Below are 24,843 nucleotides of genomic sequence, written 5' to 3' on the forward strand. Positions count from 1 at the left end.
GACTTTCTGCTCCCAATGTAGATCCTTAAGAGGATTATACAAGCAGCAGCAAAGGAGATCTTGGCCCTGGGTGAAAAAAAGGAAGCAGCAAACTACACACACGCACACACAAAAAGAAATATCTTTTTATTTGCAAAGGATAAAGATAAAAAAGGCACCTGGGAAACTCAAAACAGCCCCGTTTCCCAGCTGCTGACAAGGAGAAAAATATTTGCTTAGAAATAAGGGAGGAGGCCAGCTTGCAGGGAGGTGACCCAGCAAAAGAGATAATAACCATTAAAAGAAAAAATTATATTTGCAGAATTGTCAATACAGTTGCAAGGCCATCCTTTCTTTGCAGAAGACGACACAAGCTGGGTATTTGGGAGGGCAGGACCCTTCTCAAACTAACCATGCTCCTTCAACTTACGACATCTGAGCCTCAAATTTGACGCTAAGTGAAACATTTGTGAAGTGAGTTTCGCCTTAAATGTGAGTCGGTCGCCAAGCGCCTGAATTTTGATTGTGTGAGCCTGGGGGTGCTACAGTGGTTGTGTGAAAGAGAGTCACCAGTCAGTCTTTTCAGTGCCTTTGTCACTTTGAACCGTCACTAAATGAATCGATGTAAGTTGATGGGTTACCCCTACTGATAATGCTACCTAGTTTGGGTCATGCCTGCAAGAAAACCACCAAGCTCAGAAAGCATCAAGGACTCCGCATTCCTCCTCCTTTCCACAATCCCCATCCCCTTCTAGCATTGAAGATGTTCCCTAGCTGGGTCGTGAAACGTCTGCAAGAAAAGAAACAAGCTCAGAGAGCACCAAGGACCCCACAATTCTTCTCCTCCTTCCCCCTTCTAGCACTGATAACGTTCCCTAGCTGGGTCGTGAAACGTCTGCAAGAAAAACCACCAAGCTCAGAGAGCATCAGATCCTGAGCTACAACTATTCCCCTTCCTTAATATCAGATTTGGCTACTGCATGAACCTAAATCAACCTTTTAAAGCGAACCGTGAGGCTTTTAAGAAGACAAGCCAACATTTGAGTAGTTTTACTTTGATTGCAAGGTAGGTAGATCCAAAATGCCACAGCAATAAAACGAGAGAATATCAGATTTACGCAGAGCCGGATTTCCTTGCTTCGGGCTTTGCCCGTTTCATGGGGGGGGAAAATATTTTTATTTCCATAAATGACATTTTAAGCAATGAGCGATCCCAGGCTGTGATTTGAAATGATGCCTGTGTTCTTCCCATCTGGAGACAGGAAGGCAAAACAAGCGATTCACTTTCAGCATTCAGCTTCTCCCGAATTCAAAAGAACTCACATCCAGTCTGGGTGAATTTCTCACAAGATTTTATGAACAAACAGGAGGAAGGAAACGTGTTGGAAATGGATACTGAGGACATTTGGTTGATAAGTGTTATTCCTAGGTGGGCTGGCTATTAGCATTTTTTTCCAAGGCACTACCTAACTTCAGAATCGATCGATTGCGTGTCGTCCACAAGAATAAAACCAGAAATGTACGATTTGCAACCTTGGAGATTTTCACGGACGGCTGGTTTTTGCTACCCAAACATTCCCATGTACAACTGTTTTTCTTGCTGAAGATAAATACTGAGCTGTGATTTGGTCAGCTGCAGATAACGTTTGACGTTCGCATCTGGGGAGAGAGAGAGAAGGGAAAGAAAAAAGTTTTTTAAAAGTTAAAACGTCCAGGATTTGCTTGCCTACGTAGTGCTAAGCCAAACAGGTATCGGCTTTGGGGGGTCTTTGGTGCGCTCCAAGTTTGGTGGTTTTCTTGCAGACGTTTCATGAACCAACTAGGGAACATCATCAGTGCTAGGAGGAAGTAGGGTTTGCAGAGAGGAGAACCTGTTACAGATAGTGATGAACAGAGCTAGAAGGGACCTTGAAGGGCATCTAGTCCAACACCCAACCACCCCAGCCCAGCTGTGGAGTTCTTGGTGTTCTCTGAGGTGGGTGGTTTTCTTGCAGACATTTCATGATCCAGCTAGGGAATGTCATCAGTGCTAAAACGGAGGAGGAGGAGAATTGTGGGGTCCCTGTTGATCTATGAGCTGGGTGGTTTTCTCGCAGACGTTTCATGACCCAACTAGGGAACAGCAGTGATAGAAGGGAGTGGGTTTTGCTCTCTGTTTATATACAAGTACTATAGCTGGATTGCAGACAGCAAACCCCACTCCCTTCTAGCACTGATGTTACTTAAGTTGGGTCATGAAATGCCCGCAAGGAAACAAAACTCACTTAACAGAACGTCTCACTTAGCAACATCACGTCTGGGCTTATTTGCGACTCTAAGTCGAAGATCGCCTCTATTCCTCACCTTTGGGCTGCCGGCTGGTTGCCGACAACAGGTAATGTTGTGCTTTGTCGTAATTCCCCAGGTGGTAGAACGCCACACCGGCTCGGTACAGTGCCTTGACGTTGTCGGCTTGCCTCTCTAGGACTTTGAGACTGTAGTCTTTAACCCGCTCGTAATTCACAGGCGGCATCTGAAGGAGGCAAGCTGGAGAGACAGACAGGTTAAAAAAGACAGAGACATGTGCTTTCCGGGACACGACAACAACAAAAGGTTAAAAAAAAGAAAAGAAACCCACTTATAAAAATGGCAAATGAGTAACACCTTCGCTGGAGTGAAAATCCGCTTGGAAGCTGGAAGATCCGGACCGTGTCCATTTTTCAGTTAAACACAGGAAGTCCTCGACTCGCGACAGTTGCTTAGCAACCATCCGACGTTAGGACAACTTGGTTCCAAAGCTATCAGGATCGAGGGTGACAGTGAATTATGTGTCTCAGAATCGGCTTGCTGTCAGGATTCCGGTTCAGCTGTTCTAATTAAATCATGATCCTCGAGCCAAGCTTCGAAAACTTTGAAGGATTTATTAGGAGCAAACATGTCGGTAAGAACTGTACGAAGCCGACTCTGGGACACGTAATTCACTGTCACCCTTAATCCTGGTTTTCCACCCCTGCTACCCCTTTTGGGTGCATCCTAATTCATATTCTCCCACGAGAAACATGTTCCTAGCTGAGAGTCATCAATCGCATTCTCCAATGAAGAGATTTGCAGGCAGAAACTCTGGTACGGCTTTGTTACAATCTTTGCAAGAAAAGGATGGAATGCACTTTTGGTTCCAAACTGCCGCCCTGGTCTTTCAAATTTCCTCCTCCACCCCACTTCTGTTCGTGACAACTCTTAAAGCAGGCATAGAAATAAATGTTTTATGGGTTGACAAGGTTGTTAACATGAGGCCAAACTCATGAGGCCAATATCGCGACAGGAATTTGAGGCCCCCCACTGGTGGTCATAAGTCAAGGCATTGCTCTATCTCTGGCTGCTAAGTTTACCGACAAGAGGGGTGGGGGAAAAATATCAGCAAGCTGGCTTACCGGCAAGATTATTGTAGCAATCGCACCGGATGGTGTAGAGTTCTTTCTCCTGGTCTGCTGTCATGGCCGGCTTGTCAGCCATGAACTCCTGCAGGGGGAAAGGCATGTTGGGGTCGAGGCCCTTAATTTGCAGCAAAGCCCAATGGTAACGGCTCACGGCGTCCCTAAAACGTCCTTCTTTGTAGCAGTGGTTCCCTTCCTCCTTAAAAGTGCGAGCCTGTTGCAGCCGTTGCTCAGGGATTGCATGGGAAGGAACCTGACCGTCGGAGGAGAGAAAGAGAATTGCAATAAAATACAGCCCTCGACTTACGGCGGTCCATTAAGTGACGTGATTGCAAAGCGTGACTTTTAGGACCGTTTTCCACCCTTACAACCGTTGCAGCCATGTGATCCAGAGATGCTTGGCAATGGACTCCTACTTACAACGGTCGCAGTGTCCCATGGGTCGTGGGATCCCCTTTTTGTGACCTTCTCATCAGCCTAATCAATTGAAGAAAGCAGATTGAGTTGGAACAGCTGCCAGCCTGGGAGGAGATTTATTAAACATCTCTGCCTGTTATTAAAACACCTGGTTATTGGGAAGGGCTGGATGAATGGATAAAAATACCAAATCCGATTCTAACTATCTAGCTGACTCAGTGCAATAGGATACCATGGGGATTGACAAAATCCCCCTGCATCAATTGCAAAAGGCACCTTGGCTTGCAACAGCTGCCGTCCTGCCACCAGCCTTTAAGAAATATAAATATTAAACACCGGCTTCTCTCACAAATCTTTGGGAAGGGCTCCACAGGTGGCCGAATGTGCAAACTCCAGCCAAACATCTGGCTGACTGTGCAACCCCCCGTAATAATAATAATACAAAATTTTGGATGACATGGTTCGATCTTCCCATTGCATTGAGGGTGTGCAAATGCAAGCCGCCTAATGCAACTTTTTTGTATTGTTTTCCCTGTTTGCATGTACATTGAAAGCTTCTGCACTAAATTCCTCGTCTGTCTAATCAAATTTGGCCAAATAAAGCTACTATATTCTGTTCTATATACAGTACTATTCTATTGTACTGTCTATACTATTCTATTTTTTATATGTTTTGCTGCAAATGGCAAACTTGCAAATTTGCAAGAAAGCAAGCCACCCCCAACCCGTTTGGCCCCACATTTTTAATCAGGGCTCTTCCCTGGCAGGAATGCAAGTAAAGGGAGGAAGGGACCCCCTCTCTGTGCCCCTTTCCCGGGGTTGCCTGCACCATGGGGAGGGTACCTTCGCCGACGCCATGCGAGGCCTACGAAGACCATCGGCTCCTGCCAACCGACCATGCAAACCAGGCTGCGGCGGCTGCTCTCCAGGTTCTGCCACGCCCCCTTCGGGACCGGAAGCCGAGTGGCCGGCGGAAAAAAACTACCAAAATGGAAGGCGGAGGTTGCCATGTGACCCGCTGAACCGCCAGCTGATGGGTTGGAGTTTTAAAATTGTGGGGTTTTCTTTTTAGGGGCAAAAACCTCTCGTTTTGCAGGTTTGGGCAGGCTGTGGGGAAGCCTTGGTGTGTAAACTGGGACGTTATTAACCCGTAGGATAGAAATGGCGGTAGGGTTACTTATCCTTTTATTATCTCTTATTTCCCCCTTCTCCTGGTTGCATACTTTTTGTATTGTTATTGTTGTTATTGTTTTCTCTGTTTGCATGTACTTTGAAAGGTTCTGCACTAAATTCCTTGTCTGTCTAATCAAATTTGGCCAAATAAAGTTACTATATTTTGCTCTGTTCTATATACAGTACTATTCTATTGTACTGTATATACTGTTCTATTCCATTCTATTTTCTATACTATATTCTAATCTATTCTATATTCTATTCTATTTTCTACACTCTACATTCTATACCAGAGGTCTCCAAACTTGGCCACTTTAAGACTTGTGGATTTCAACTCCCAGAATTCTCCAGCCAGCTATTCTGGGGGAATTCTGGGAGTTGAAGTCTACAAGTTTTAAAGTGGCCAAGTTTGGAGACCCCTGTTCTATACTATATTCTACCTGTATTCTACTTCTATTCTATATTCTATTCCTATTCCATTCCATTCCATTCCAATCCAATCCAATCTAACCTAATCATATATGTATGTATTTTCCCACGTCATTATAGTTGTGCTTTTAAAGTTGCAGCAATGTTTCGGCAGAATCTCATCTGCCATCATCAGGCTTCTGTATTGTGTTTGTCTGTGTGTGTGTGTGTGTGTGTGTGTGTGTGTGTATTCTACATTATGATCAATACTGTATATATTCTATAATCTATTATATTTTCTATTCTACTTTACTTTAGACCGTATCTAATTATTTTCAACTTTTAAATCTATTTAATGCACAACTTTGGGGTACCCATCACGGGGGCATAGATGGAGCAGGGATTTTTTGCTCCTTTTTCAGGTCCATTGTACATTTCTGGAAAAGGAGTATAGATGCATCTAGAAGCAAAATCAGATCTGGATCAGGCAATGCAGTTATTCCTGATTTTCCAGCACCTGGGAGAGCAGCATGATTTTAAGTGCTTTTCAGAGATATCACATTTTATAGAATAACCAGTTGGGGTATTAGAGCCATGAATTAAGAGAAAAGATTTTGGGGGTTTCTTCATAAAACATAGAGTGGACCTGAAGTCCTATGTTCTTTGCTGTACTATGATTCCAATGTCACGATACTGAATTATACAAGCAAGAAGTTCTAGAAGAAAATTAAAAAGGAGAAAATCCTTGGGATGAATGTTGATGCAATTAACAAAGAAGAAAGTCCATTCATAGTTATTTAGGATAGAAAATTCCAAAATATTACATTTTAGGGAGACCCTAAATAAATCAAAACTTCCCTGAAAAGATAGCCAAAAGATATATACTAGTTTTTCTTAGTGTCTGACCAAAATATAGATGCTAACAACAAGAATATAGCAATCAAAATAGCTGTTGAGATGGTAGCATATATTTATTTAAATTTACATTATCATATTATGCTTCGGATAAACACATGTCCATCATTTGACAACAAAATAAAATAAAAATATAAAACATTTAAAAACCTCCAAGTGCAGTTTATGGACTGCTAGATCTTTTTCTGCTGTCAGTTTTCTAGGTTTCTATGCTTCTATTCAGTGGCTTGCAATATAGTAAAACAGGATAGAAAAACAATTACATTTAAAACAATATATAGGTGTTTGATGCAGTGGTATCAGATATACATAAAGAGGACAGGTTATATACATTTGTCAAAGAAATGAGTGAGAACAAGAATAGCTCTCATAGCTATATTTGCCTGCATAAAACTGCAGAGATTTTTTTTAAAAAGCTTCACAAATAGCCAGTGAAATTGGAAATCAAATCCAACTTTCTATCTGTCCAGCCTTTGGAAAGTCAAGGTTCCCTTCCCAAAGATTTAATTATAGTAAGTTTCTTGAGATAAAAGAGGATAAATGAGATTTTAGTTTCCTTAAATTGCATTTTTTGTTTTAGCCAACTTGGAGAATATATATGTAAAGAGGTGCATGATGTATATTAACGTTTAATATATAAAAAAATGAATGATGTGCATGAAACGTGCAATTCTTCTTATTTAAGGGTTTAAATAAAGAATTGTCCAAGCAGAGGGTTTTCTTTTTGGTAAAGATGGCTAAGCAGGTAACAATGATGCTGCTTCGTTTCTTTCCCCCATGCATAGAAGGGTTTGAAAAGGGTTTGATTTGAAAGCTGCACTTGCCCAAGAAAAAAATAAAAATTCTCATTTTAGTATTTGTCTTTTGCTGAGATATTATTTTCTGAGGTGGGAGGGCGTGGAAGATGGCGGCACCTCCAATTGAAAAAAAAAGAGAAACAGTTTCATCCAATCAAGGCAGAGACTGGTTGGACATTTTTTTAAAAAATCAAACCAGGAGACCCAACATCTTCTCTTTTCTCCAATTGGCGGAGCCGCAGCCAATCAGAAACCTCGGCCTCGTTCTTTTCCTCCAGTTGCCTTACGCTCGTTCGAATCGACACGACGCAGAGCCCGCGCGCGCCCAAAGCCCGCGCGCGCATGCTCAGGAGCTTTTTAAAAAGCCATGAGCCAAACCTCTCCTTTCAAAAAAAACAACACAACGTGAGGAAAAGACATTCCCGCTTCAGTCGCCTTCCAAGGAGACGATATTCTTATTTATTATATTAGCGGCAGGGAGGAAGGAGAAAGGGAAAGCAAAAAGAAACGGCCTCTTCCGTTTTAAACTCAAACGTGAAAGAAAAGGATTTAAAAAAAAAAAAACAAAAAAAAAACGGGGGTTCCCGCGCATGCGCGGATTAGACCAGAGAGGCGCGCGCGCCTGCGCGGGCTCCCTTTTCTTCCTCGGCCGGCCTTTCCTGTCTCTCAATTCGCTCGCTCGCTTTCCCCCCCGCCCGTCCGCGCTTGCGCACCCGCCTCCGACGGTCTCTCTCACGCGCGCCAGGGAGGAGGGGGGGGAAAAAGAGCCGCACACTCGCGCAGGCGCAGTCGGCCCCCCTTAATCTCCGCTCCGCAAAGGGTGTAGCCGCCGGGCGGCGCGGTCCTTTGCCTGGCGCGCGGCGGGGCTGCCCGCGCAGGCGCGTTGGCGTCGGAGCGCGCCTCCCTCCCCTCCCTCCCTCATCCGCGGAGCGCGCGCGCCATGGACGTGAAGCGGCTGAAGGTGACGGAGCTGCGGGCCGAGCTCGGGCGGCGGGGCCTGGATTCGCGAGGCCTCAAACTCGACCTGGTCCAGCGGCTCCAAGAGGCCCTCGACGCCGAGATGCTGGCCGCCGGGCCTGAAGAAGCCGGCGCCGAGTCGGGGGCGGCCGGGCAAAGCCTCACTCGGGCCCGCCTGGGCGTTGAGGGGGACGGCGACGACGACGACGAGGAGGAGGAGGAGGAAGAGGAAGAGGAGGAAGAAGAGGAGGACGAAGAGGAGGAGGAGGAAGACGAGGAGGCGCTGCTGGCCGACGAGGAGGAGCAGCCCCCGGAGAAGCCTGAGGCGTCGGCGTCCGCGGCGACGACGACGACGGCAGCGGCAGCAGCGGCGTCGGCCGGCGGCGAGCAGGCCCAAACCGAGCCCGCGGAAGGCCCCGCGCAGCCCGGAGGGGTCAACGGCGCCCAGCGGGCCGCGGAAGCCGGCGAGGAGGCCTCGGCAGCGGCGGCGGAGGAGGCAGCGGGTCTTCGGTGGGCGGTGAGGCCGAGCAGGGCGGCGACCAGGAAGGTAAGGATGGCTGGGTCTCTTTCCCTCCGTCTTTCTTTCTTTCTTTCTTTCTTTCTTTCTTTCTTTCTTTCTTTCTTTCTTTCTTTCTTTCTTTCTTTCTTTCTTTCTTTCTCTTTTCCCTTCCTTCCTTCGTTCCCCCATCCTTTCTTTCCTTGTGTGTGTGTGGGGGGGGAATTGGGGGGGGAGGAAGAGAATGGAATGGAATAAAATGCTTTTATTGGGCCAAGAGACACAAAAGGGGTCGGTCGGTCCCCGGTGCAGAAGCTCTCAGCGTACTTGCAAGGCGACGGAGGAGGAGGATAGATGGAAATTTTGCAGACCTGGATATTTTGAAGTTTGCAAATAAAATAAAATAAAACCCACCACCTTGCTTTGAACTGCCTATATATTTAGGTGTTACTTTAACAGCTCTTAGGTCTTTAAGTTAGGACTTGAACGGTTATGTTTTTTTATCAGGGAATCGAAGATTAAATCAGTAATAATAACGATAATAATAGTTAATAAAATTTGTGATACATTTTCAGTTGACTGAGTTTCATGAATAAAGTATAATAATAATAATCTATCTTAAAGCTTTGAGGTCCTTAGTGAGGACTTGGATGGTTAAGTTTTTACCAGTCCCAAACTTTGAATCGAATTGAAGATTACATCAATAGTAGTAGTAATGATAATGATGATAATAGGCAAATAAAAATACGATGATGAATACAGGCTGAACAGTAGTAGGCTGACTGTGTGTTTGGATTGTAATTAAATAAATTAGAATAAATAAATGTGAACATCCTGCTAGGATATTTGCCATCTGATGGGTTACCATCAGACATCCCCATCGGGCAATCTGGGTCCTTGGGAAGGAGAGGCGGGAAAAACAAGGCCAAATGCAGCCTGAACATCTGGCTTGACTGTACTTAATAACAAGGAGAATGATAACAATAAAATGGGGGAATAGAGAAAATAAAAGGCATAAATAATATCACAGCCACCCTCTCTGGGTTGATATACATCATTAGACAGAATTGTGAGAATTAAGTGTTCTAATGAGAGACCGGCATCCCCTTCCCACCATGTGCCCCCTTTATCATTCCCAGCCACTCACCTCTGTCTCTTTTTCCAGGATCCCCCCATCCTCAGCAAGATGGGGGTTGGTTGCCCTCCTGTTTTTTTGGTCTTTACTGATTGTATAATAATAATGTTCTTTATGGGTTGTATCATAAGTACAACCTGTTGGTGCCTGGCTCTCTCTTCCCTCCTGGATGCGGGGTGTGGAAGGGCAACCCCCCCCCCTTTTTGTTTTTGCAATGATTGAGGCTTTTGTTGTAAATATGGTAATGGCTTGGCTGGGGCGCTTTGGGGGGTTCTTGGTAACAATCCCTAGACTAGAGGGTGCTTTTTGGTAGTAAGCAGGTTGAGAATGGGCTCCCATTTTTTTTATTTATCGGTTGGTTGGTTCCTTTGATTTTTGGCTTCTGGCAGTGAGCAAGCAGAGAATTGGGATACAATTTTATTTATTTACCTGTCTGCTTGTGTATTTATTTATTTATTTGCTATTTGGCTTCCCGCAGTGAGCAGGCAGAGAACCGGGCATCAATTTGCTTGCTTGCTTGCTTGATTTTTATCCTGCCATTTTATAAATAACTGGAGACAGCAAACACCTAGGTAAGACAAATTCCTTCTCCTGCTTTTTCCCATCACAACTACTCAGTGAGGTGGGTTGGGCTGACAGAGAAGGACGAATGGGTTAGAAGCAGCCAAAGGGTATTGGGCATTCTTAAATAGACATAGTCCTCAAGGTACAGCCGTTTGTTTAGTGACTGTTTGAAGTTATGACAGCACTGGAAAAAATGACTTAGGATGGATCCTGGCATTCGAGAACACAGTTGCAGCATCCACATACTTGCTTTCAAGGGCATAACCAGCAAAATCGTGACCCCAAATGACCCCACCCTCTAGTTTGCCAAAAGATAATCAGGGTTATGGTGACCCTGCTGAAAGACTAGTTGGTGACTAGAAAAAAAAGGTAGCTGATTTTTTGCCAACTACTATTTTGTAAATAGAAACAATGTTTGAAATTAGAGACATTTGGTCTGTGGAAGTCTTCCTCCACAAATGTATTTATGCTGTGGCAGTTTCTGGGATTTTTTTTTTAAAAATATCCTTTAAAAGCTGATGTAGCAGAATAGTCTACACAGCATAACTTTCTTTTTTGTGTGTGTGTGCTAAATCTTAGATTGGGCTCCTTAGGGCAGAGTTCTGCTCCCCCTCCCCCTTTTTTTTTGCCAAAAATTGCTTTGTTAGGATATGCACCACAGCAATTTGTGTAAAATATGTTGTGAAACACAGTCTGTGGTTCTGATTTTGTTTTGTCACAAAGTGTGATCCCCGTTCAACATAGTGCCCTCTCCCGTTGTTAGGGATTCCCAGAACCTCTAAAAAAATTCCAGAATTCCTGGGTCCCATAAGTTGTCTTGGATGGTCTTAATTAGCTTTCTTTCTCATCTAGGTTAAAAAAGGGCATAACAATTAAATATCTACAAAAGTCATTCATAAACATCATAGATATTAATAAAGCTAAAGTAGTTTAAGGATAGAATGTGCTCCAGAATGTGTTTGATGTAAAGTTGAGTGTCATCCACAGCATAACTTGAATAATATTGATGATACTGTATGAATAATTATAATTAAAGAATTATTGTTCAATTTATGTGCTTAGCAGAGAGGAAGTCATGATTACCTGAGCATTTGCTCTATTCTTCTTTGCTAGCTGCAAGAAAATACTTTAAAAATTATGTTTTGGGGTTTTAACCTGTTATAGATAGCCCTGAACATTTTCTTTATATTCCTAACAGCCATCTCTGTGTTATTGTTCCCTTTTACTTTGAGCAATATATGAGCAGTATAAACGTTTAAATATGGCAGTAAGATTTCGTTTTGGAGTGCAATGCATATTTTAATTGTCACTCTCTAACAATGTTGTGAGGAGATTTATACAGTTTTCACTACAAATCTGATATACTTGCTAGGTCCTTGCAAGAAATTGAAGTGCTTCTTGTGCTCTGTTGCGATTTAATAAATACCAAGCCCCAAATATAATATTTAATCAGTTTTTTCTAGCTGTATGCTTTTATTAAACTGCTCTCCTTCAGTTTGCAAAATTGTTGGTCCCCATACCCAGTGAGGACTTAATTGCAGAACTTGAAATAAAATTTCACACATCTGCAGGAAACATATTAATGACATAATGAATTGCATAGCTAACTACACAGGCCTGTTGAAGTTTAGATGGTACATATGGGATAAGGTCTTTGGGGGATTTTAATCTACACGAGATTGATTTTCTGCATTCAGAAAGCTTTTGTAATATATATGCATCCACATTAGTCTTTAAAATGTGGAAGCTTTTCCAGAAAGTATAAATAAGGGATAATGATGTATATGTCAATCATGCATATGTTAAAAGGCCTTCCCTCTGAGAGCATTACGGAAAGGCAGAACTCCGAAGTGGAAAATGAACATGCCATTTTGATTTCCTGCAGTTGCGTTGAGTGATAGGTACCTAAAGTCGACAGATGTGATGTGAGGCTTGTTCGTAATTATTTATTTATTGGGCACAAGGGATTTGGGCTACTCAAGAGTCTGAGCACCAGGTGAGGGTTATATTCTGTGCTTGAAATGGTCAAAAGGACGTGCGTGTTTTCTGTATGTCTCCCCCCCTCCCCCCCCAAAAAAAACAAAATCTGCCTGCTTGTTTTTCTGCCTCTTCCCAGGAAATGAGGATGAGAAGGCAAAACAGGCTGGGCCAGACGGTGAACGACACGGCCTCAAAAGACAGCGCGATGAGAAGGAAGAGCACGGTCGTGCTTATTTTGAGTTTCGAGAGGAGGCTTATAACAGCCGGTGAGCTACGGGTGGCTTGGGCTGGGATTTTAACCTGCTGTGCCAGAGGAGCGAAACAGAAGTGCAGTAGGAAATCTGGAGAGCGGGTTTATTATCAAAGGTTTGCAGGCATTGATAACGATCGATGTACCGGCTCTCACCTTTCTGTGGAACATAGAATACACCGTATTGTGGAGTGGTGCGGTGGCCTAGAGGCGGAGCTCTCGCTTCACAACCAGGAGGCTGTGAGTTCGATCCTAGGTAGAGGCAGCTGTTTCTCTCTCTGGGCACAATGAGAATATATCTGTTGAATTTAACTCCGCATTGGCGACAGGAAGGGCATCCGGCCACTAAAACAGTCGGCTCCATTTCAGTTGCCCAGACTCCACCCCCCGCAAGGGATTTTGGGGTCCTTAAATGATGACGATGACAGAATGCACTGCATCCTAGTGATTGGGATGTTGGAGTGGGGCCAGGCAGACCTAGGATGAAGCCGGCTTTAGCTATGGAAGCTCCTTCAGCAATTTCCTTATCTTGGTCTGTGGGGTATAGGCAGTCCTCGACTTACAATGATTCATTTAGTGACCGAAGTTGCAACGGCACTAGAAAAAAGTGACTTATGACCATTTTTTTTCACACTTTCCAACCACTGCGGCTTCCCCGTGGTCTCGTGATCACAATTCAGACCACTTGGCAACTGACTCATACTCATGACTATTGCTGCATCCTGGGGTCATGCAAAACCCTCTTTGCAGCCTTCTGACCAGCAAAGTCAACGGGGAAGCCTGATTCGCCTAACAACCGTGGCAAAGAAAAGTCGTAAAACGGGGCAACATTCGCTTAACAAATGCCTCACAAATTTTGGACCCCGTTGTGGGTCATAGGTCGAGGACTACCTGTATTCCAAAGAACAGAAGCCGGAACTGCGGGGTGGATGGGGGGAGAGCAGAGGGTTGTTTTCTTTTTACACACCTTTTTTTTAATGACGGTGAATTTTAAAGATGGTTTTCTTGGTTGTACTTTTCAATGCAGATCTAAGTCTCCACCACCCCCAGAAGAGGAAGCTAAGGCAGAGGATGATGAGACTCTCGTGGTCTTGGATACATGTACGTATCAGTTCTGTGCGCATGTCTCTCTAGGAGCCAAAGCAAAGAGAATAATGGAAGGTGGAATAAATTTCAGTCCTGCTCAAGGCAGCACCAGTTGCCTGAAGAAGATAATTAAAACCTGAATGGTTCTGTGGTTTTATTTTACTGGCCCTCTTGAAGCAGAACACTAATCTGAGTCATAATCCTCGCTTCCATCGTCCAGTGCGCAAGGCAAGCCTGCGGCCTTATTCCCCATCGAAGTATAATTCTGTGAAATCAGTGGAATTTGTTCTTGTTTTTCATATTTAATCTCCCGCTTTCCGATTCAACAGGGGGAAAAAAACCCAGATGTAGTAAAATAATTGCAGGCCTTAAGTCTTTGTTTTGGTTTGTCGCGGAGTTAGCCGAACTCTGGTTCTCATCGCGCCCCTGCTTCCGTTTCCCGCACAGATACATGCGATCTTCACTTCAAAGCCACCAAGGACCGCTATGGAGGGCAGCCTCTGTTTTCGGAGAAGTTCCCCAATCTCTGGTCTGGGGCAAGAAGCACACACGGGGTGAAAGGGGGCAAAGTCTGCTTTGAGGTGAAGGTGAGGAGCCTGGTAGTCCACGTTAAGAGTTTTTGGTCCCAAGTGGGATCAGGGCCCATTTGGGGTGCACTCCATTCAATTTACGGGGCAGGATGTGTCTTCGCTAGGGGTGGTGCGATGGCCCGAAAGTGGAGCTGCGAGATTGATCCTAGGTAAAGGCAGATATTTCTCTCTCTGGGCCAGTGAGAATATATCTGCTGAACAAAACTCCGCATTGGCGACAGGAAGGGCATCCGGCCACTAAAACATCCCGCTCCATTCAGTTGCCAGACTCCACAAGGGCATTACAGGGTCGTTAAAAGATGACGATGATGATGTGAAAATTGTTAGGAAAAACTGTAGATTTGCAATTGCTTGAAAGGCTTAGCTAATGAGCACAAAGCAGCAGCATTTAGAATAGGTAGTCCTTGACTTATGACCACAGCTGGGACCAGAATTTCCATTGCTAAGCAAGGAAAGTGAGTGAGCTGCACCCGATTTTCCAGCCTTTTTGGTAGCTGTTAAGCAGATCACTGCGTTATTAAGCGAATGGTGCATTCGTTCCACAAATCCAGCTTGCTCCGTTGACTTTTCTTGTCAAGACACCAGCTGGGAAGATTGCAAATGGTGATCACGTGACCTTGGCAACACTGCAGCCAGTCATGAGTGCGAAGGCTGGTTGTAAGTCCCTTTCCTCGGTGCTGCCGCTGTAACTCTGAACTGTTGTTAAGTGCTTGTAAGTCGAGGATTCTTTGTATTACAAATGAATTGACCAGGAAGTCAAATTGCTTAAGCTGCTATTCACACGGTGCTTTTTATCAGAATCAAGTCTTAACAGAAGCAGGGAACTCGAAGGAGAAACTGGCCAGGAAGGGAGATTCACATCTTCTCTCGGCCCGTTTCCCGTCATCTGGTGTTTTTTTTGGTCTTCCCCCTCCCTGTCTTAGGTGATACAAAACCTGCCCCTCAAGGAAGGCTGCACAGAGGCTCAGCTGCTCCGGGTCGGGTGGTCTGTCGACCTCTCTCGTTCCCAGCTCGGTAAGTCGCCCTTCCAAGTCACCTCCCAAGGACAGCTCAGCTGACCCTTCCTGGGTTAGTAATGAGGAGGCTAGGAACGGGGGCGGGGTGTCCCAAGCACCGCCAGAGTAAGCATTGCTGTCTCCTAGGTGAGGATGAGTTTTCTTACGGCTACGATGGACGAGGGCTGAAGGCTGAAAATGGGCAGTTTGAAGAATTTGGTCAGACCTTTGGGGAGACCGATGTGATCGGTTGCTTTGCCGTAAGTGCCGTGCGGGAAAGACTCGATTGGGGGCGTGAGCCTTTGGCGAACCCCCCTCCGTGGTGTGAGGCAAGTGAACTGCTCTGTTCCTTGATCCGGTCTCATTCAGGAGACCGCCACCTGCTTTTAAGTGCCATCTTCAGCCTTTGCCCTAATCTCCTTACGCCCCATCTGTCTGTCTGGCTTGCTGACCGCTCAGCAAAGCAACCACGCTGCTTCCTGCTTGAAAAACGAGCCCCCCCGCCCCCCCCAAAAACCACGGCTCCAGGGGGGGCGTGGTCCAAATCCCCCCGCAGGGCCGATAACGCCCCCCCTCCCCTCACACCCCTTCCGTCTCCTGCCTTACAGAACTTTGAAAGTGAAGAGGTCGAGCTGTCCTTCTCCAAGAACGGAGAAGACCTGGGCGTGGCCTTCCAAATCAGCAAAGAATTGCTGGGGGACAGGGCCCTTCTGCCCCACGTCCTGTGCAAGAATTGTGCCGTGGAGGTCAATTTCGGCCAGAAGGACGAGCCCTTTTTCCCGGTTCCTGAGGATTACCTGTTCATTCACGCCGTCCCCGTGGAGGAGCGTGTGCGCACCCCGGCACCCCCCAAAGCGCCTGCAAAATGTGAGGTAGCCTAAGTCTCTCTTGTTTTGCTCCCTTCTGCCCCCCCCCCCCCCCCCCCACCCCTTCCCCAGTAAGCAGCCTGTGAGATGCTTTCAGTCTTGAGGGATCAGGTGGCGTCCGCGCTGCAGTGTTGCAGCTGTGAATAGGTGTTTTTTTTTAAATTCGATCCCTAGCGTCGGTTTGCGTATCTTTATCAATAGGTAAGAACCTGCAGCCCTTTAGGGAAGGTGCCTGATGGAGTTAGTAGGTCAGGAAGGCAATACGGGCCGTGGATTGACCACGTCGGTCCGATTGGAATTATTTTTTTCTCCTCTTGGTCAAGGGTCTCCAAACTTGACAAGACTGGTGGACTCAGCCTGTCTGAGGAATTCTGGGAGTTGAAGTCCACCGGTCTTAAAGTTGCAAAGTGTGAAGATCCCTGCCCTTGAGTGTCCCACTCTCTCCTTTATGTAGGTGTGAGCACTTTCCCGTGCCCTCTGTTTGATCAATGGCAAGGAGAGAGAGAATTCCCAAAAGGGAGAAGGCTGCGCCTTGAACCTTAAGTTTCAGAAACTGCGTGGTGTTTCCTTTTTCACTTTAAGAGTTCTAAGACTACCGATATTGGTAGCTCGGGGTTGAACTGTGGGGTCTTTGATGCTGTCAGAGCTTGGTGGTTTTCTTGCAGACGTTTCATGACCCAGCTAGGGTACATCATCAGTGCTAGAAGGGAGTGGGGTTTACTCTCTATTTATAAACAGATGGCTTGCCTTGTCCGGATGATAAGGTCGGGTCATGAAACTTCTTCAAGAAAACAGCCAAGCTCAGAGAACGCCAAGGACTCCACAATTCTAAGATCTCTAATTCTCTAAACTAAGAACGGAAATGCTATCTTGGTCTGTTAGAGCTTTGATTCCCACAGTGACCAGTCATCAGTGTCCCTGAGAAGACCCACAGAAGCACCCCAAAACAATTGAGGCTCCCGTTGTCTGCTTCTGAAGCCTTGAGGAAATAGCGACTAGCAGCCACTGAATCGGAATCCCTGCAGACCTCTTTTAAAAGCCAGTCATGCTGCTAGTCCTCGAGATACCTCACAATAAGCAAATGCTATTGTTCTCAATTGGCCTTCGGGGCCAACAGCTTTTTTGGCAGCGCAAAGCCCTCCTTGAGTGCCTGTCTCTCTTAGTGGATCGGTTAAAAGGCTACAAATATTTCTGGGTACTGTATCTTAGTTTCCCTTTTATCTTTTTCCTCCTCAAGGCTGTCTCGGCCGATCTGAACTTTTTGCACGGAGAGGCATTTCCAGGCGCCCCCATAGCCTTAATAGCCTTTTGGCCGCATCCTCTCCTGCAGAGGCCTCGCTTGGATGGCGTCGCTTACTGTCTCTCTCTCTCGTCTTCCTGAACCAGGTTTTACTGATGGTTGGGCTACCAGGATGTGGGAAAACGTTTTGGGCCCAGAAGCACACCCAGGAGAATCAGGACAAGCGCTTCAACATCTTGGGGACTGACAACATCTTGTACCAAATGAAGGTAGAAAAACCAAAACAGGTGACACCCCCCCACCTCGAAAAATAGCAGCTGCAAAGACGTACAACCACAATTGAGTTCCTGATTTCCATTGTTAAGCGAGACAGTTGTTAACTGAGTTTTGCCCTGTTGTACAACCTTTCTTGGGCCTCTCATCCTTCTGATTTCCTCAAATAAAAAAAAAACAAAAAAACAATCCTATCTGGTGATACATAATTTCCAAAATTTGGGGGAGGAACTGCCCCCGATTGATCCCCCTCCCTTATTTCCCCCCCCCCCAAATGTGCAGGTTCCTCCCTCCTTTAATCTTTCTGCTCTCCCCCAATTTCCTTCCTCGTCAGACAAAAGGCCCCGTGGTTGAAGAGCCGCTGCCTATCGAAGCTCGCGATTCGCTGCTTCAGCAAGCTGCCCGTTGCGTGAGCAAACTGGTCCAGATCGCACCCCGGACAAGGAGAAATTTTATTCTCGATCAGGTAATTTATATTTAAAAATCCAGAGACGTCAGGTGGATTAGTCCCAGGAAAAGAGAACAAACGTGGCAAAAGAATTTTTTTTATCTCCACAAGAGATTCTGAACCAGCGGAGCGAGGATGCAATTTTTTGACCTCTGCAATTCAGTTTACACATAACAAATACCAACCCCTGCTTTGTTTTATTGTGGTTTCTCAAACAAACCACGTTTGGCATGGCTCAAACACGCTGAGCTAAGCCAGGTACGCCATCCTATGATCTATTCTAGCCTGTTGGGTCAACTCAGTGAATGGATAAACTTTGACTTCGCACTTGGGTTTTTTCCATTGTTGGTGTTCTTTCACCAGATAGACAGAGGCAGCTTTAAAAGCCAAATGATTCTTGCTCAGGTAGTCCTTGAGTTAGGACCTTATTGGAGCCTACCTATTATGGTTGTAAAATGGGTCAGTGATGTGACTGATCTGATTTTACGTCTTTTGAGCCAGTTTTAAGCAAATGCGGTGTCTCTTACGCAGTTTACAGAGTCAGCATCCTGCCCCCAACAATCTGGGTCCTCGTTTTAGAAGGAGAGGCAGCTGAGTCAATCTTGAGCCGGTCAGGATTGAACTCCTGGCAGTTGGTAGATCCTGTAATAATGCAATCTAACCACAGGGAGGGAGGAAGATAACAATAGCACGTAGACTTAAATACCGCTTCCCAGTGCTTCACAGCCCTCTCTAAGCGGTTTACAGAGTCAGCCTACTGCCCCCAACAACCTGGGTCCTCATTTTACTGAACTCGGAAGGACGGAAGGCTGAGCCAACCTGGAGCTGGTCAGGATTGAAGTGCTGACAGTGGGCAGAGTTAGCCTGAAATGCTGCATACTAACCACTGTGCCACCACGGCTCCAAATGGCTCCAGCATCTCTGGAAGGTGCGATCCAGGTGAACCCGGCTGCTTTCCCTCTCTGAAGCCCCCTTTCCCCTCCCTCCTAGTGCAATGTCTACAATTCCGGCCAGCGGAGGAAACTGCTGCCTTTCAAAGGGTTCCTTCGCAAAGTGGTGGTGCTAGTGCCCAGCGAGGAAGATTGGGTGGATAGGCTGCAGCAGAGGGAGAAAGCGGAAGGGGAGAGCGTGCCAGAATCGGTGATGCTGGAAATGAAAGGTACGGTCCATTCAGAGGTCCAGACTGGGGTGGAGCTGGGGTGGGGGGAAATGAGGCTTTGGGGGGGCCTTCTCATCTCTCCGTCCTTCTGCATCGCTTCCACCCCAGCCAACTTCTCCCTTCCGGACAAGTGCGACTACATCGACGAAGTCCTCTTCCAAGAGTTGGCGAAAGAAGAGGCTCAGCCTCTGGTCACTAAGTACAAGGAAGAGGCCCGGAAACTCCTCCCACCCTCCGAGAAACGGACGAACCGTCGCAACAACCGGAACAAGCGCAACCGCCAGAATCGCAACCGCGGCCAGGGATACGGTGAGGCTGGAGGCGGGCGAGGCAGGCCGCGGGTACCGTTGTCCTGGTTTGCTGAACTGCCAGGAACTAGTTCGGATCTTGAAAAGAATTGTGGGCCCTTTCCAAGGGTCTACGAAAGCCAAGTCGCTGCGGGACAACTCAACGCTGGCTTAATTGTTTCATTCAGTTGTTGTTATTCGTCCAAATTTAGTTCTTGCGTTTGTTGAATTGTCCCGGGGCGAGTCGACCCATTCTGCCTTTCAGAGCCGTGTATTATGACTCTCTTCTTTCTCTCTGTGCTTGCTCTTTGGCCCCTGTAAATCAACTTTTTTTTTTCCCTCTGGCATTTCTGCTGGCTTGTGGGGGGAACAATTTGGAGGGGCTCACATGATGGGATTCAGTTTTTTTGGGGGGGGTGCTTAGTCCTCTCAGATCTTGGTTGCTTTCTTGCAGACATGTCATTACCTGACCAACAGCATCAGTGCTAGAGGGGGTTTGTGGAGAGGAGGAGGAGGAGGGAGGAGGACTATGGGGTCTTTGGTGCTTTCTGAGCTTGGTTCTATTTTACAGACATTCCATTACCCAACTAGCTAGCGTCAGTACTAGAAGGGGGCATTTGCAGCAAACCCCATTCAGCTAGGATCTTGGACTTCATCAGAAATCCGGATGGATTTCACCGAGCCCAAACTGTGGTCTAACTCCTTTTCTCTCCTGTTTTTCCCAGTCGGAGGAAGTCAGCGCCGAGGTTACAACAATCGAGCCTATGGACAACAGCAGTACTGGGGACAACCTGGAAACAGAGGCGTGAGTATATCTTTTATTTTTTGTGGGTCGTCGCACAAGTCAGACAGATGTTCAGACTGGATCTAGCCTTTTTTATCCACCTGGAGTCCTTCCCAGGGACCTGGGTTAGGCAGATGTGGATGTTGGATGGTTTTAAAGGTTTCATCGCAGGATATTAAGTTGTTCCAATCAATTGTTTGCAATTGACAGGTGTTGAATTTTGTCAATGTCGTTGCTCCAGTTTTGGAGTTGCACCCAAGCCGTTTAATGCTATGTTTGCTTATTAATCATTGATTCATTTATTTTTATGCTGCCCAGTGATAATGGCAAATCTGGCTGGCTTTCCTTCCCACACATTGATAAGGGCATTTTAAAATATTTTCTATTGCTCATGGGGATCATTTGGTGCCTTGCTTGCTTTTAACTTTCTTGGAAGTTATTTTTAACGTGTGCAAATTTAGAACTCATCAGTGGCCCTTGCCAGCCGAATCGGCAATAAATAGCAATAGCCCCCAGACTTTACGTACCGCTTCACAGTTCATTACAGCCCTCACTGAGCAGTTCACAGAGTCAGCCCATCGCCCCCAACAATCCGGATCCTTGTTTTACCAACGTCGGAAGGACAGAAGGCTGAGTCAACTTTTGAGCTGGTCCGGATCGAACTCCTGCCAGTAGCATTGGCCTGCATTACTGCATTCTAACCACTGTGCTACCATGGCTCTTAAATAATGATGGGGCCACTAATTCTCCCCTCTCCCCCCATTAGTTTAAAAGCAGTGGTCTCCAACCTTTTGGGCCCCAGAAATCTGTTCCACGGAGAAAGATTTTCCGTGGACCAGAGGGGACATGATTTTCGGTGCTGCCTGCATCCCACAGATGGGGCTTCGCTTGTTTGCACCGCCTGGTTTCTGGCATGCTGTGGCCAGGACTGGGTGGGTGGGTGTTCGGGGCCCCCGTCTAGAGGATGCAAATGCCAAAGGGGTTAGGAAAGAGAAACCTTGATACCTTTGATGGTCCAAGGAAGGTGCTTAGAAACTCAGGGCGGTGACGAAAGCTGGCCCTGGTTGGAGCAAGCCATGGTCTATGAATGAGGCTTCTGCCCCAGTGGCCCTAGGACATCGATGCTTCTAACCGACATCTTTTAACACCACAGGGTTATCGCAACTTCTACGACAGCTACAGAGGCAGGGATTACAATCGCTTCTACGGACGTGATTACGAGTACAACAGATACCGGGACTACTACAGGGACTACAACCGAGAGGTAAGAGGTGGTTTAAAAAAAAATACTTTCCGGGCAGATTTACAGGTAGTTCTTGATGTGCAACCATAATGAAGCCTGCCCATCATGGTTGTAAGTTACGACAGTCCCTTATTTTACAATTTTCGTGTGTGTGTGTTGTAGTCCTTAAATAGAAATTGTGCTGGCGAAGCGACGGGCGTGATTTTGTCCAAAACTGGAGGTGCCGCTGCTCTTCCAGTAGGGATCTGACTACAGGCAGTCCTTGACTTATGCCCACAGCTGAGCCCCAAATTTCCATTGCTAAGTGAGACGTCGAGTGAGCTTCGTCTCATTTTACGACCTCCGTGGTCACGTGATCAGAGCTGAAAAAGATACTTTGGCAATTGACTCACATCAAGAAACCCCATTTTGGACCTCCTGACAAGCAAGAGCCCACGGGGAAGCCAGATCCAGTTCGACTAATTGAACAACTGCAGCGATTCAATTGAGAACCGTGGCAGGGAAGTTTCATAAAACGGGGCACTTAAAACATATCGTTCACTTAGCAACCGAAATCTCGGCCTCCCTAAAAGTCTAGGACTACCTGTAGTCAGGTAAATCTTACTGTCTGGTCAAGCAATCTACCGCGGACGTCCCTTCTTAACTCTGTCTTGTTTTCAGTGGCAGAACTACTATCAAGACAGAGACCGATACTACAGGAATTACTACGGATACCAGGGGTACCGGTGAAACCCCTCAGACGCCTCCACCCTTCAGCCAAGCAGCCAGGCTCGACAGAGGGAGAGATGGGAGGAGAAGCGTCCACCACTTCTCCAGAAGCAAGCAATGGAAATGGGAGTTTGGGGGGGTGGGAAGGGGGAGGGGAGGAGGAGGAGGAGGAGGAGGAGGAAAGCAGTGGCTGGGTTTGAGAGAGAGAAAGAGGGGGGTGGGGAAAGGGGGAGGTTTGAAAACCGAAACAAAAATTGTAAATTTTTTTTTTAAAAGTTTGTTGGAAAAAAAAAATATTGTCTTATTCTATAAAAAGAGAGAGAAAAAAAACCAGAAAAAAAACACGAAACCCCGCACACCACATTTCGAACTCTAGTTTAGACGTTTGTAATCCCCATTTGTTCGCCTGGGAAAAATAAAAACAGAGAGAGAGAGAGAGAGAGAGAGAGAGAGAGAGAGAAAGCAGCAGCACTTAAAAAAAGCCGTCTATGACCGGATAGGAAAATTAAGACATGGTTAGAGCAGCTAGGCTGGCAGCTTGTCCTGGGGGCTGGGGTGGGACAGAAACGGGGGGCAGGGCTCCTGGGGGAAGACGGAGGGGGTGCAGGGCTGGGAAGGTGGATGGTTGGGGCACCCCCCCCATTTTCGACTTAAAACCCAGGGGAGGTCGTGTGTCGGCATATAATTCGATTTTTCGCTGTTCAGTAACTCCCGGGTGAGAACCAGGCCCTTCTCCTCGCTCTGTCAAAATATAACCCCCTCACGACCCCCTGTTTTCAGACAGTGAATGTGGGGTGCCACAGACCGGAGGCTAAACTCCCCTCGCCGCCGTTCCTCCTTCGAATTTCCAAGCAAGGCTCACAAATCCCTCCGGCCGTACCACCAAACCAGTCCCCGTCTGAAGCCTGTAGCTCTTTTTTTTTCAGCCGGCTCCTTTTGATCCTCTCTACAGAATCTATGTCCTTTCCTCCTCCTCCTTTCTTCTTCTTCTTCTTCTTCTTTGATTTTAGTTGGGTGTTTTTTATTTGGCCTTGATAATGGAATGAAAGGAACTTAAATCTCTCAGGGTTTCTTGCCGGATCTCCTGGGTGTTAGCACCTGACACGTATATAGGGAAATCTGTGCTTGGCAGGTCGAATTCAACTTCCGAGTAGCTTTAACGTGGAACACTGAAAGGTCGTCTTTTCTTTTTCGTTGCTTTTTAAAATACTGTCCAGTGCAGGGGTGGGAATCGGAGACGGGAAGCCCATCACCCCGTGGTGGTTATAATGGTTTTGAAAAACGGATCAGCCTCTACATAATGTGGGGAAGGGGAGACAGCCTGCCTTGAGGGGGTTGGACAGACCGCTTGTTTCTAGCTTGGAAAATGAATTTTGGTGCTTATTTGAAAGCATAGTTCTCTTTCTTCTAGTCGTCTTCTTCCTTTCCTCCTCCTCCTCCTCTTCCCTTCCTCCTTCCTTCCTTCTCTTCCTGGTCTTCCTTCTTGTCTGCCTCCTCCTCCTCCTTCCCTATTCTCTCTTCCCTCACATTATTGAATTCACTTGTCTTTCTTGGCTTGGATGCCCTCTGGATGCCCCCCGCTCCCCATCGTGTAAATACCCCTTTGCTTCCTGGCGCTGCTTGTCTCCAGCTTGGCTAATTATGTCTGATTCCCACCCACAGGGATTAAAAGATTAGTTCCTTGTGATTCACTGTTTGAAATTCAAACTTTTTAAATTCGGGGGGTGGGCAGTTTGGGGGTTCTTTTTCCTTTTTTAAATGTTGGCTGTTTATTTTATTAAATTTTTTTTTTTTAAAAAAACAAATAGATTCTCCCGAAATCTCTTTTCCCAGTCTTCGCAAGCAGCTTTTTATTTCCATCCCTGTTTTAAAAAATGATAATAATGATAACGATGCTTATTCTGCATTTCAGCCAGATTCAGAATTCTGCCAATTTCGGGAGGTGCCTGGGAAATTGGATGGGGGGGCGGGGAAGGTGATACAGACGAGGGGAAGGAAAGGCAGAATTCGATCTCCGTGCATGCGTGTGGTTGTGTGAACAACTGTTTTTATATCTAAAGTTAACTGGTATTTTCAATACTTAAGGCCACCAAGGGGGACAAAAAATAATAATTATTCTTCTGGAGAAAAACAGCGCACATATGCTGAGGGTGAGACAGGGAAGACTCTCCGTGCTTGTGAGTAACTTCAGTAGCTGACCGCTTGTGTGAGTTTGAAATTGTTGGAGGGGCTCTGAAAAGTTGGCTTGTGGGCCTTCCTTGCCCATGTGCAGAGTGCCAGCTGCTGAGATCACCGTAAGGCGTTCCTTCGTTACACCTGTTGGATCACAGGATAAATGGGAAAGAGACGCCGGGCCCCCAGTTAGCTTCTGTAACTTTCTAGGAAATAGAATGTTTTTGTTTTTAAAAGTAAAGGTCTTTTTCTGATGGGGACCTTTACAAAAAAAGGGATTTCTGGCTTTCTGGACTGGGGAATGAATGGAACTGCTGCACCCTTAGACCAACAGACCGAGAGAGAGAGAGAGAGAGAGAGAGAGTTCTTAGCAACTTTAGTAGATGTCTTTTTCTTTTTCTGCACATTTTTGTAAAAAATCAAACTGAAAAAGAGAAAAAAAAAAAGTCAAACGGTTTAAAAAAAAAAAACCTTTAAAAAATTCAGCCTGTTTAAAAAAAAAAAAATC

General features: G+C 46.2%; 2 protein-coding genes across 3 annotated transcripts; one reads left to right on the forward strand and one right to left on the reverse strand.

The window, feature by feature from the left end:
- Positions 1–1,314: 1,314 nt before the first annotated feature.
- Positions 1,315–4,767, reverse strand: TTC9C (tetratricopeptide repeat domain 9C). 2 transcript variants are annotated; one of them, XM_087913800.1, is made up of 5 exons: positions 4,653–4,757; positions 3,813–3,869; positions 3,390–3,645; positions 2,323–2,505; positions 1,315–1,638 (listed from the first exon to the last, which is right to left on the reverse strand). In XM_087913800.1, the coding sequence occupies exons 1-5, from the start codon at positions 4,665–4,667 to the stop codon at positions 1,544–1,546; spliced, it is 606 nt and encodes a 201-aa protein (XP_087769926.1). In that variant the 5' UTR covers positions 4,668–4,757; the 3' UTR covers positions 1,315–1,543. The 2 variants fall into 2 exon arrangements, with proteins under 2 accessions (XP_087769926.1, XP_026580578.1); XM_026724793.2 differs by lacking the exon at positions 3,813–3,869 and having other exon boundaries at positions 4,653–4,767.
- A 3,244-nt stretch (positions 4,768–8,011) lies between these two features.
- Positions 8,012–22,539, forward strand: HNRNPUL2 (heterogeneous nuclear ribonucleoprotein U like 2). The gene is given in 15 exon segments (XM_087913803.1): positions 8,012–8,525; positions 8,528–8,606; positions 12,371–12,500; positions 13,512–13,585; positions 14,018–14,157; positions 15,084–15,174; positions 15,303–15,415; positions 15,764–16,027; positions 17,408–17,530; positions 17,869–18,000; positions 18,973–19,141; positions 19,250–19,450; positions 20,154–20,233; positions 21,366–21,476; positions 22,116–22,539. Coding segments are annotated over 15 exon segments (2,259 nt in total). The 5' UTR covers positions 8,012–8,042; the 3' UTR covers positions 22,185–22,539.
- The last annotated feature ends 2,304 nt before the right edge of the window (positions 22,540–24,843 follow it).

This window comes from Pseudonaja textilis, chromosome 16 (genome assembly GCF_049901715.1).
Source record: "Pseudonaja textilis isolate UNSWEBS1 chromosome 16, rPseTex1.2, whole genome shotgun sequence".
Classification (NCBI taxonomy): domain Eukaryota; kingdom Metazoa; phylum Chordata; class Lepidosauria; order Squamata; family Elapidae; genus Pseudonaja; species Pseudonaja textilis.

Excerpts from the sequence above, each read along its gene's own strand:
- TTC9C (XM_087913800.1), bottom strand. Across the intron at positions 3,646-3,812 it reads CATGGGACACTGCGACCGTT|GTTCCTTCCCATGCAATCCC; the intron begins GTAAGTAGGAGT and ends TCCGACGGTCAG. Across the intron at positions 2,506-3,389 it reads TTGCTACAATAATCTTGCCG|CTTGCCTCCTTCAGATGCCG; the intron begins GTAAGCCAGCTT and ends CTGTCTCTCCAG.